We start from the raw sequence: 13,390 nt of genomic DNA, 5'->3' as shown, positions 1-13,390 counted from the left end.
TAATCAAGTGGAGTTACTAGTTGTAAAATATGAATGAAAAAAAAAAGAGAAATGTTATCCTTATATGGATAAAAAAAGAGTCATTACATTGCTTTTTTTTTTTTAGGATAAATTATGAGATTGGATTAGATTGTAATAAACCTAAATTTAATAGGTCTAAAAAGATCCTGAGGACCTACCTCTCTTAGGCTCAACTAAGAGAATGACCTAACTCCATTATGTAAAGCTTGGAGGAGAGCTCAACCTTTATGAACTCAGCTATATTTTATATAATATTATCCCTGTACCCCTAGATGTATGAAAAATATTAAATACTATCAAGGTAAGAATACACTCCACCTCATTCTCTCAATTAAAGGATAAGATTTATAAGTTGTAAATACCCTATAAATCCTTCAAGTTTTAGATTTACATCTTTATTTTTTATTGCATATATATTTTCAAAGTCTATCTTTTTTATAATATCATTATATTTTCTCTTTCTAAAAAGATATTTACTTAAGCATCTAAGAGTTTTTAAATCTATATAAAAAAAAAAACATTTTACAAGTATCAGTCACCTTGACCTACTAGGCATCATTTATAAGCTACCAATCACCCTGACTATAAAGAATGGATTAGATTGTTATAATCAAGATATTAACCGATTATCAAACAACATATAAGCATTGTTTCTAAGCTACTTGGATTTTTTTAGGATATCATAATTGGCACTGTCTGTGGGAATTGATAAAAAATTCATCAATTTTTAAAGCTTGTTTTTTATATTTTCAGGTCATTCCACAACTCCATAACCTTTCAAGGATGAGATAGATTTAATCTCCCTAATGCTATTGTATAATTTACTTGGAATAGATTAACTTGGTTTTTCCAATGTGATTGCACAACTCTTCAAGGATGAGATTGACAAGAAGGCTCTCTAGGGCAACAACCCCACAACCTTTCAAGGATGGGATGGATTTAATCTCCCTAGTTCTATTACAAAATTTAACTTGGAAGGGATTAACTTGGTTTTCTAGTGCAATTGCATAATTTACCTTGGAAGGGATGAATCTAAATCCTCCCTAGTGCGATTGCAACTCTTCATGGATAAGATTGACACGACAACTCTCTAATGCAGTAACACTATTCTTCAAGTGATGCCTAAGAGCCTCTCACCAATTCACTAATGATTGATCTTGGATCCTTTATTCTCTAGTCTCAGACTAAAATATTCTCCAGGTAATGCCAAAGAGCCTTGATCTCGGATCCCTTATTCTTTAGTGCAGTTTTGAACTGACACATTCTCCCGGTAATGCTTAGGAGCTTTTCACCAATTCACAATGAGTTGATCTTGGATCCCTTTATTCTTAGGCTAGGACCGTCACTAGGTGATGTCGAAGAGACTTTCACCAATTCATCAGGGATTGATCTTGGATCTCCAGCCTCTCTAATGTAGTCTCAAATTAGCATCACTCTTCAACAGGGGGCTCTCACACCCTATGTCATTCTAGGGAGGTCATATATCTCTCACAATCCATTGACCACTCTTTATTGGGGGGGTTCTCACGTGTCATGTCATCCTAGAAAAGTCACACACCTCTCTAATGCAACAACTTTTCTTGAAAAGGGATTGACTTGATTTTCCTAATGTAATAACATCACTTTTATTTAAAGGAACTGACTTGGTCTTCGTAGTGTAGTAGCGTAACTCTCATTAGAATGGATTGATCAAGGATCTTTCTAGTGCAATGGCACCACCCTCCAAGAAAAAGATTGACTTGGTCTCACCAGTGTAATATCACCACCCTCAATGGGTTCCCCTCGACCTCTTATAAATTTACTAAGTATGTGATTCATCCTTCAATAGAAGTTGAGTTCCTCTAAAAAGAGTTCCCCCAAAAGGAGTTGAGTTTCTTCAATAGGAGTTTCTCTAATAAGAGTTCCTCCAATAAGTTCAGAGATGAGAGTTCCTCTAATAGGAGTTACTCTAAAAGGAGTTCTTCCAATAAGTTTAGAGATGAGAGTTCCTCCAAACAAGTTCCTCCAATGGGTTCCCCTCACCCACTTAAAAATATTTCTACGTGTAGGCTCTTTCTCTATAGATTTTTCTATCTATTAGAAAAATTTTCTAAATATATATTCCTTTATTGTTTTACCTTATGCTTCTGGAAAATTTTATTAGTATAGATTCCTTTATGGTTCCCTTCTACGTACTTATAATTTTTTTTCAAATATGATGTATGCCCTTATTTATGGGTTCTTTAATAAATTACCTTGGGTTTCCACTCCTTTTCTTATATGAAGAAAATTAATAAACTCGTTGTACAAGGTATTTTTACAAATCTTTACGTATAAATATCACAAAGACTTAGGGACTGCTAATAAATTCAAATTTAACTAGCCTAAAAGACCCTGAGGACCCACCTCCTTGGGCTCAACCAAGGAAAGGACCCATCTTCCTTGGGCTCACCTAAAGAAAGAACTCACCTCCCTTAGGCTCAGCCGAAGAAATGACCCAGCCCCTCAGGTCCAGCCTAAGGGAAGAGCCCAACCTTCATGAACTCAACTATATTTTATATCCTACTCTCCATGCACCCCTAGATGTATGAATGATCTTGCAAAAGCCTAACATATTTACATCGCATTAATATTTATGTAAGGGGTTTTTATCCCTAATTAAATTCTATCAAGGCAAGATTACACTCCATCCCTTCCTCTCCACATTAAAAAAAAAATATATAAAACAAAACAAAACAAGATTCATGGGTTATAAATACCTCATGAATCCTTCAAGCTCCAGGTTCATAATCTTCATTTTCTATTGCAAATATATATATATATATATATATATATATATATATATATATAGACACACACACACACACACACACACACATTCAGAGTATATCTCTTTAAAATATTATTATATTTTTTTCTTTAAAAAAAATTCTTACTAATCAGAGTCCCTAAATCTACAAAATGAGATCTTTTGCAAGTACCAGCCACCAGTCATATTTGTTTGGGAGTATGGATCGGATTGCTATAATCAAGAGATTAACTAATTATCTAACATATAAATCTTGCACCTAAACTACTTGAATTTTGTAGAACATTATTGTATTGTTATCTCTTAAGATAGTTAAGATTTTTTTGAAAAAGAAATAATCAAAGTGATGTATAGCACCTACCGCATGGGAAACTTTTATGTATATATATATATAGCACTTGTTATTATTGTATGTCATTTAACACTCTAACATAGATTATTTATACCATATTTTAGTGAAGTATATATGCGGTGTTCACTATAATGAATGAGATTCTTTCATTTCTGGGAATAAATTTGAAGATTTAGTTGATCTTTTAAATCACATCCTCTTCAAAAACAAAATGAAATTAGGAATTTAGGAAAGCCCCACCTTACCATATAGTAAACTGAAATATATCACTCTCTGAGTCACTTTGGTTCTACTAGGACTTTGATGCAGATATTTATTAAAATTTGGATTGATTTTTTACTTTAATGGCCAACAATCCAACAACGCCAACAACTCCTTTCTTTTGCCGTGTCAAACTTTTATAAAGATGTACTAACACGATCAGGTAGCTGGCGAGGTATTTCTATTTCTGTCCATTGCAACTTCCCAAAAGGAAACAGCTTCAACATTCCTTTCGCTGATCCAAGAAAAGCGCTGCTAAGGTGAGATATCTTCTCTAAATGTCTTGTCACCGCAACTTTCTAGTAGGCTTTTAGACTGAAGTTGCAGGCTAAACATCAAACTCCAAATAGTAAAAGCCAAAAGAGAGTCAAGGGAGTCAAGCGTGCCGCAAGAACTTTTAGACTGAAGTTGATCAATGATTTCGTATTCATGCAAGATTTCAAAAGGATTAGGTATACAGCAGTGCTTAGAAATCAAGAGAGGAATAAATTAGCAATGGGTCGCTTTTTGGCAACCAATTTATAGGAAGTGACCGCACTTGAGATTTTACCCTCACTACCTGCCTGCTGCATGGCTGCCTGCTAAATGATTACTGTCAAATATATATTAATTTTTTTTATTAAAATAAGTCAACTTCCACACATCTCAAAATCTCAGTCACCATATCAATTGAGACATGGAAACGTGGATGTCCCCGGACAGGCAGATGCAGCAAGGACAGCAAGGTCAATTAATCTCCTGTGTACTGTGTACTGTGTACTCTGCCATACTCATCCAGTTAATCAACGTTAAATTCAGTGACGAGGCAAGTTAGTAAAAGAGAGGGAAGATCAGTGAAGATCGTGAGGGCCGCAGTCTTCACTTCCCAAGTTAGGGAAGTGAAGAGAAGAGTGACAGGTTCCATCTTCGCATGCAGGAGATGCGTTGGATCTGCAGGCTGCAGGTTGATCATTGGCATATCCCATTTTGGGGGTCGTTATAATGCTGGAATCAACAAATTTGTATACCAGCGAATACCCTTTCCGGCCATATCTCAGAGCAATTAGCATAAGGAGAGGTATTACAAGTCATTGTATGTGAGTCAGCGAATAGAAATGGGCATGTGTCGTGAAATGCAAGGCTGATCTTTGATTGTGAGGGCTCCTGTTTTCTAACATGAATGAATTTTTGCCTTCAAAATTCAAATGGAGCTCAGACAAAACACGGACAACGCACATAACCAGAAGAGAGGAAAGGCAGGCAAAACAAAGACAATCGAATTAGCATCAAGCAGTTCTTTAGACATCTTTGAAACAAGCTCAAGTCAGACAAATTTAGAGTGCATAGTAAAACTTGCTAGACCAATATCTGATTCTTGAAAACTGAAGAAACAATTTTTAATGCTGAAATACCTATCCGAAACAGAGTTGCAACTGGCAATAAAACCAACCAACCACCTTCCCTGTTATCCCAGAAACAGTTATAAGATCCGGAAACTGCATCTGCAAGCATATCAAATAAAATAAAATAAAACAAAAGAATTAGTAACCTCATGAATTAGCAGTAGCAAGGCATATGTGTGATGATCGATATATAGGCACACATGTCCAAAATAACTTAGCTATAGCAGTTCTAAGCATGGCTGTTAGAATCTTACGATTAACAATTCGAATCTTACAATTCATCTTGATTCACATTCAAAACAATGTTAAACATGGGTTAAATCTCAAGTGCACGTGAATCTTGTGAATCTTGTGAATCAGTCATGATTCAATTCAGTACGATGCATTGCTTTTTAAAAGAGATGGTAATAATAGGAAGCTTTATTCTAGAAGTCATGGATGACAAAAACATATGAGCAATTTTCTTTAACTAATATGTCTTCTTGAAACTGAAACAGATTATAAATTAATTTTTCACAAAGAAAGAAAAGGGTGAAAGAAAGCAATGATTCACGATTCCAAAAATGGGCTTTCCGATTCAGGAGTCGAATCTCAATTTAACAACCATGATTCTAAGTAACACACAACTTATGCAGTGGCAATCCCCTCCTGCTGTATCTAAATTTGGCACCAATAAGATGGAGAGCTGAGTTGATACTGGAAAAAAAAAAAAAAAGAACAAAAGTAGGGAAAAGAAATCTAGTATAGTCACAACAGCCAGACTTAGCAATTAGTTTAAAAACATCATAATAACTCTTAAGGGAGCCTTGAAAGAAGCTTCTCTTTCCATCTAAACCTAGACAAGCCCAACCAGATTTATAAAAGGATGATTTATTGGTTGTGACTTGTGACAATATATGCCATAGTCTCGTAGTAGATTTCATGAAGGCTATACAATACTTGCCTATTCAAAGAATGCAGTAACCCAATTTGAAGACCTGCTTGCAGTATTCCAAGAAGTTCCATATGAGTATGTTTTTACTTGCTAGAACACCAGTGAAAAAACAACCAGTATGCAAAAGACAATTGAAGTTTATATTTAGAAATAAGAAAAACACAACCAGTGTTCCCGAGAATTATTAAAGCCATTTGATGATATTTCAAAAGAAACATACAAAAAAAAAAAAGCAAGCATGAAATTTTTTATTGTCAATCTGAGCGTGTTTGGCAGTGTGGTAGTGGTTGCTTTTCAAATAACTTTTCGTGCCGAAATGCATGCCAATGATGTTTTTTTATTTTTTAAAAATCATTTTTGACATCAGCACATTAAAATGATCCACAAGGTACAAACCGCATTAAATTTTAGCAAAAAAAAAAAAAACTTCTGAATTTTTTCAGATTAAGTATATCCCAGCATTACCATCCTCAGCACCTCATTCTAATCTGAATCATTTTCTGCCATCACCCCCACCCCCCTTTTCATACATACGTTGAAATCCATATTTTTTAAGGATGTCATGTTCCAGAATTTGCAATATTATCAAATTTTGTAGGGCACCTTTTCCACAAACTAATCTAAATCGTATGTAGACTACAAGCAACAAATAACAAAAAAATAAAAACCTGCTAAGAATACTATACACAACAACTCAGGCTGGTCAGATTTTTCATCTTGGTGGTGGTAGTAGCAGCACATACCAATAGTTTTAGTAAAGGAAAAACTTTGTTGGATAGAACACATTAAAAACAAGGACTCAATCATGAATTGCATGGAATTGTACGAAAAGAAGAAAATGAAAGGCAGACATACCCCAGTAGACCCCTGCCAGGCCACACTCTAGGAGTCACTGATAAGTTGATGGGAGCACCTTGCCTCATAACTATCACTGGTACTGCATGACCCTGATTTGCCTGAGCCTCAGAAGCAAGCTTTTGCAAAAGATTCTCACCAACTTGATATTCCACAGTACCAAATTTAACAAGTTGATCTCCAAGTTGCAGACCATCCTCTGCTGTTGGGGATGCATCGGTAATTTCATCAACCACAGCAAAGGGTACGCTAGCCATCATGTCCACATCCATGGAACTGGAAGAATCTCTAAGAACAACATTGTGGGAAGTTACAGATGGAAAAGCATTGCCAACCACTGAGTTTTGATTATTTGACACCCCATCATTTCCATGCAAGTGAGGAAGAACTAGTCAGTCAACTTATCACAGAGAAGAAGCCATTCTCTTATTGAGATATAGCATAAGTATTTCTATCTTGAAGTATAGAAGTTAAGCAGAGATAATTGGCTCGTGGGAGACATATAAACTCTATTATAGATATGAACAGGAAGCGATCAAAGATGACTGCCAACAGAAAATGTGTTTTTCTAAAAAAAAAAAACATGAAAATAAAGATTGATCATCGTTTAATCATTTGATTAGTTTTGTATTTTGTTCCTCTCCAATGAAGAACATAAGCACAGTTAACTACTTGTCATCATTCAATACAAACGAGGCAAGTATTTGTATTGCAAGTCCATGCCCAACATGCAATGATAATTGAGAGAAAATATGAGCAAATAACATTGCTCAATTAATAACATTATTACATATCTACGTACCTGAATCTTTGGTTGCAAGCCTGGCTGAATGCAGAACTTGTATATTCTCATTTATTTTCTCTGTAATCTCCTTATGATCATTCCGCAGCTCTATTGATACAAAACACAAAAAAAAACTACAGAGATTGAAGTAAAAAAAAAAAAAAAAGTTAAAGGGAAAGGGAAGGGAAATACCAGCAAGACGGTGTCGTTCAGCTCTAACGACTGGAATATCAATATCCGACCGAGGAAAACCCTAGAATTTTTTTTAAGAAATAAATTAAAACAAAAAATACTCGGCAAATCTTAACAGCCACGGATACATAAAACCCTAAAAAAGAAGAAGAAGAAGAAGAAAATTTATGTGCCTCAGAATCGACGAGGTTGCCGGAGAGACCAGGACCGCCAGGCTGACAGAGGCGGTCGATGATGACATTCATCTCAGTTTCCAAAGCACTTCTCTTCTCCATCAGTTTCATCGTTTCTGCTTTCAAGTTCGCTCCCACCATTTTCTTTTCTTTTTTACTCTCCTTTTTGGAGGAGGATAAGAAGAAGAAAGAATTCAAAATTTGTGATGAGTCTTTGAATTTGTTCGTTCTGGACTGGGATGGGATGGGATGGCTTCTCATGCCTGCTTGGGATTTTTCAATAACGACATGTCATTTGCTTCATAAACCTACAGTCCTTGCATCATGCCACCTTCTTGTTCACTGTCGTTGGCTGATTAATTTCCATTTATGTCCTTCGAAATTTAAATTTAGCAATTTGGCATGCCTCATGCCTATTTGGAAAATTTGTGTGTTTTCTTGTGATTAACAACAATTTGATGGAATAATTAACAAAAAAAACTCTAAAAACGACTATAAAAAAATTGTGCAACTACACTTAGTTTACTATTCATTAATATAATAAAATTATTTTTTTATTATTGGAAGAAAAAAAAGAAGAAGAAATGTCTTAGTGTTTCTGTAATTTAAACTTTTCACATGGCATATTGATTATTAAAAAATTATCTAGAGGTTCTACATTTTTTTTAAAGTTTTCGAAAACAATAAAATAATTAAATTATTCTGAAAATAAAAAATAAAAAATTATTAACTAATGGTTTGAGTTTACTTGAATAACTTATCATTTTTTTTTTTTTTCTTTTTTTAAGATAGGCTCGTTGGTTTAGCCTTGCAATCCGAGATATACCTAATACAACTTTTTAAGTCCAAAGTGCACTTGTGATTCTCTTAGCCCTTCCCTAGATTTTTTCTTTAAAAAATATATATATATTTTTAAATAAAATTATTTTTAAATAAAACAGTTATAATGATATTTTAAAATTATATGATGATACCATACTTTTTAAATAAGATCAAAGGTTTTAAGAGTAATGTTAGCAATTATTTTATGGATAATTTTATATATGAACCTATATATTTTTAATATCGGGTTTGAGAGAGGAGAGAAAGATAATTAGAATTGGTGAAAGAGAAAGAAAATCAGTTTTAACACCGATTCTGACCACCAAAATTGTTGGCATGGTGTCAACGGGTTTCATTTGATTAGGAGAGTTCCGTTTATGTTTTTTTTTTACCTCGAAATTGTCCTAAAAACCAGATATAAACTTAGAATATTTTTTATTTTAGGTTTCTCTGTGTGTGTGTTTTTTTTTTTTTTTTTAAGGTCATTTATGTGTTTGCTAAGATGTTTAGATTCTTTTCTAGTTGTTTTTTTAGTCAAAATAAGTTTTTGGGTAATAAAACATGAACTTGTTTTTTTCACTTGCTATAACAGTTGGAATCTAGGGATAACAGTTGGAATCTAGGGAAAATCAAGTGATGCATCATCTAAACTTTTTTTTTCAAAAAAAAAATTAGTCGGATGACATGTCATTTGCCCTAATTAAGTTTTTTTATATATATATAAATAGAGCCCGCTCGCAGGGCCTTTCTAAATGGTTCAGGCCTAGCAACGCTTGGCCTTATTCTTTTTTTTTTTTTTTTTTTTGCCTTTTAAAAAATCATTTTTTTATATGTGTTTTTTAAATAAGTTTTAAAATTATATTTAAATTAATACCACTTCTCTATGATTTTTTATTTACATCTTTTTAAATAGTGGTTGTTTTTTCATTATTTTATGTGTATTTAATTTTTTAAGAGGTTATTCTAATTTATCTATAATTTGCTTTATGTTTTGTATAATTGAAAAATTATTTTTAAAGATTAAAATATTTATTTTTGGATAGAATTTGTAATAGGTGCAACCTTGTAAGATATTGTTTTTCTTTGATTTTATTCAATCAATTTTATATGTGCCTATTTCTACTATTATTAATAAAATAAAAAATTATTTTAATTAACAGAGTCATTGAACATTGTCGGGTAAATGACTAGTGTTGCGAGATCAAATATCTTTATCTATTTCTGCCTCTTTACTTTTCAAGATATGTATTTAGTTATTGTTAATGATTTTTTAAAAAATTTATTGAAATAGATGATTCTAGATTTATTTAATTAGACGTGTGTACAAAATTTTTAATTTACACTTAATATTTTTTATGTAAATAAAGGTGCAGAAAAAGCCTGCATGTTCAACTTTTTTATTAGAAAAAGAATATCCAGCCTGCGGCTGAGCACATGTGAAATAACTATTTATAATTTAACAAAGTGGTATCAATTTGAAATTATCCTACTCAATTTGGTTCAACCTTAACTATTGCCTATGTTTTCCTTAATGCCTATACCACACACTTTCTTTTTATACTAAAAGTGTACTTATTGTGTTGCTTATCATGCATGACATTTCTATTACATTGACAAGGTCTTCTTAATAATACATGACACATATCTATAAAAATTACATCACACTATACATTATCACAATAATTTTTACTATAAAAATAAAATAAAATAAAATAATACACTATTATTCCATAATTATCTCACTATCTCGCTTCAACTATATCAATTTATGGGGTTTGGAATGACTGTTTGTTTTAAGCTATAACTTCTTTACTACCTTTGAAAACACAACATTGTCATAATTGCCACTATCGATGATTAGATTCCATACCTTATCTTTGATTATAGATGTTGAATGAATGATTTTAGTGCGCAACCAATCTTTACTCTAGTCACTTTGAAGAGACTTTTCAGACGACTAAGATAGCATCATCAACTATATACAAAATCTCCCTACTATATGAATCATTAAAAGTAGGATCTCTTTTGGCTAAACTCTCATTTATGAGTTCTTTTATTAATAGATTATTGTTTGAAGACTCTTTGGTTTATAGCATTTAACATAATGATGCCCTTGCTTATTGGATCTATAATATCAAAATTTAAAACCAACTTGTAATTTGTTGAGGAGTAAGAGTATGTTTAAGTTGATTTTTTGTTCATTAATCGTTAATGCATGCACCCTCAACATTTTGATCAACTTGAAACATGTTATTATGGCCAATTTGAAAACCCTTATTGGTTTCATTATTTTTCTATTTCTTTATGGTTAGAGTTATTTGATGGTAAAAATATCCATAATAATTGCAAACAAAGCATGCCTTGCATAAACTGTTATAATCCAATTAGGTACTGAGCTACTAATTACTCCTCCATTTCTGGTAGATCATCTCTAGCCATTAACTAATCAAAATTATCAATATACTCATTAACAAACCTCGCTCATTACCTTAATGTATGGAATCGTTGGCATATGGTTTGAGTGTACTTGAAAGAAAGAAAGTGGCGTTTCATTTGTTCTCAATTACTAATATTTGATTTTTCTTATCTCTCCCAAGTCCTTTTTAGCTACTCTCACCAAGTAAACTAGTTAACCTGATAGTGATCCTTTTGCCCTTATCTATTCGAGGACCGTCTTTAATTAAAAAAAAAAATCTTTCCATTTAAAGCATTCAATCAATGAATTTCTCAACTTGTAAGATACCTAAAAACTCAAAAATTTTAATTCAAAAGCTTATGTCTCCATGAAATTAATCTTGTTCAAGAGGTTGCCTCATTTGCTCCTCGTGCATTTGAAAAGGATTTTCAAAACTATTTACTTATCTATAATCACTCTTTATATAATACTCCAATTTTCTCTCCTTCAATAGACATATTAATTTTGTTACCTATCTTTGTAAGTCCTTAATTGTTAGTTCATAGATGCTTCACTCGTGAACATGATCTATTTTGCAACCTTTTCCAATCATGGTTTTTCAACAACACACAATAATAAACCACTAAAAATTGTCATGTTATGATATCGACATAGCTGAACATAAGAAATAGGAATCCAAAAACAAGGAAGAAAAATGTTTTGGAACAAAATATTACATGGAAATTCTAATTCAAAGTTTTGTTACTCAAAACTTCTTTTCTAAAAATCCATCATCAAAAAATGGTTACAACTCTTTTTAATAAGCCTTAAACTAACCTTTATAAGACAAGAATAATTCCAATTCCAATTCAAATATAAAAATAACATATAACAAGAAATAAAGCAAAATATCCAAAATTAACTAGGAAAAAAAAAACAAAACTTATGAAAATATAACTTTTATGTCTAATTCGAAGGCCTTCCCAACCTTAACTAACTACGGTAGCCATCCTGTTATAGAACTTGACATATAAAGTCTTTTAATTAAATTTGAGCTAGATTTAACTATCGCATCAAAAGTCTTAGGCCTTTACATAAACATGACATTTCATGGGACTGTGCCTTTTATTGCGCTTGAACATGTCCATTTAATCCAAATACATTTATAATAAACTATACAAGTGATTCAAATAAAATAAATTCAAATCCAATTAATCATAACCCCTTACATCATTATGCCTCGGGTTTAGTGTCTAAAACTCGTAGTCGATAACTCACCACATTCTTACTTCACATGCCTTGCTTTTTTAATTCCCTTTTTGGTTATATCATTGGTTATTCAACCATACTAGTTTTTTAAGCTGGTTTTTAGATTTATTTATTGGTTAAGAAGATGCATTTTTTAAAAAAAAAAAGTTTTAAGGAGAAGATTTTTAAGTTCGAAATTTAGAAGTTATATCTATAAAAATTTATAAAAATATGTCTAAATATATTTGGAAAAAGAAAAAAAGTAGTACCACTATATATTGGAAAAATTGGCAATTAACACACAAAACTTAACTAAATGCGAATTAACACAGCAACAAGAAATTTTTGTGAAATAACATACTTTTGCATGTCGCATTTGAGAACCGCAACATTTAAATGATGTAATGTTTCATAATCATGATAGTTAAATTGATATTGTAGTTGAAAAACACAATAAAATTTTAATTGATATCACCATTTATAATCATGATATCAATTATATTTTTATATAAACTGGTATATTGATTAAGCCATATTTATATAAGGACCTTTAAAGCAATAACAAGTTTCAAAACAACTAAATCACGAGGACTAGACATGTAATTGATATCACACATAGCAACTAGAAATCATAGAAAATGATGAATCTTTTAGCTTTTTGTCTCTTTTTCACTTTTTTATTTGCAATAGAAGTATGTTCTCAAAGCCCAGTAACAAACCAACCATAAAAATAACAAATTGAAGATGTTATAGAGAATGAAGGCCATAAGGTCATTGTTGTTGAGACTTATGACAAAAATGGTCACCACAACACTAAAATTTTGATCTCTCCAAAACAATCCCAACAACATCAATGACAAGATGGTGGTGTTAAGTTTAAACTGCCTAGCTTGGTTGAGAAAGAAAAAGAAAAGATAGAAGAAGCAACTGATTATGTTCGTCTAAATATTGGCGAAGGCATTTCTCATGATTATAGGGGTGAGAAACACTACCCTTCAAAGCTTTTGTGTGATGGACCAGGAAAATGCACACACAAGATGGCTAAAGCTCTACATAAAGCCACATACAAGGTTTTAGAAGTGGTACATAACATGGTGGATAAAAAAAAAGAAATGGGTCATGAGGTCAAGGAGAAAGTGAAAGAAGTAAAAGAAAGCACAAACCGTGATATAAATTTCAATGT

At 32.2% G+C, this 13,390-nt stretch overlaps 1 protein-coding gene across 1 annotated transcript; it reads right to left on the bottom strand.

Annotated features, from left to right (window-relative positions):
• Positions 1–4,656: 4,656 nt before the first annotated feature.
• Positions 4,657–8,020, bottom strand: LOC118043851 (uncharacterized). The gene is made up of 5 exons (XM_035051948.2): positions 7,743–8,020; positions 7,570–7,630; positions 7,396–7,485; positions 6,594–6,930; positions 4,657–4,903 (listed from the first exon to the last, which is right to left on the bottom strand). Exons 1-5 carry the CDS (start codon positions 8,001–8,003, stop codon positions 4,882–4,884), a joined length of 771 nt encoding a protein of 256 aa, XP_034907839.1. The 5' UTR covers positions 8,004–8,020; the 3' UTR covers positions 4,657–4,881.
• Positions 8,021–13,390: the final 5,370 nt, after the last annotated feature.

The sequence above is a fragment of the Populus alba genome, chromosome 6 (assembly GCF_005239225.2).
Source record: "Populus alba chromosome 6, ASM523922v2, whole genome shotgun sequence".
Taxonomy (NCBI): domain Eukaryota; kingdom Viridiplantae; phylum Streptophyta; class Magnoliopsida; order Malpighiales; family Salicaceae; genus Populus; species Populus alba.
Note: the sequence above shows the minus strand (reverse complement) of the source record. Positions and strands in the feature narration are given on the sequence as shown.

Coding starts and splice junctions, on each gene's coding strand:
- LOC118043851 (XM_035051948.2), bottom strand. CDS start 8,003: ATGAGAAGCCATCCCATCCCATCCCAGTCCAGAACGAACAAATTCAAA. Junction 7,631..7,742: donor GCAACCTCGTCGATTCTGAG/GCACATAAATTT, acceptor AAAAAATTCTAG/GGTTTTCCTCGGTCGGATAT. Junction 6,931..7,395: donor GCTTGCAACCAAAGATTCAG/GTACGTAGATAT, acceptor ATCAAAACTCAG/TGGTTGGCAATGCTTTTCCA.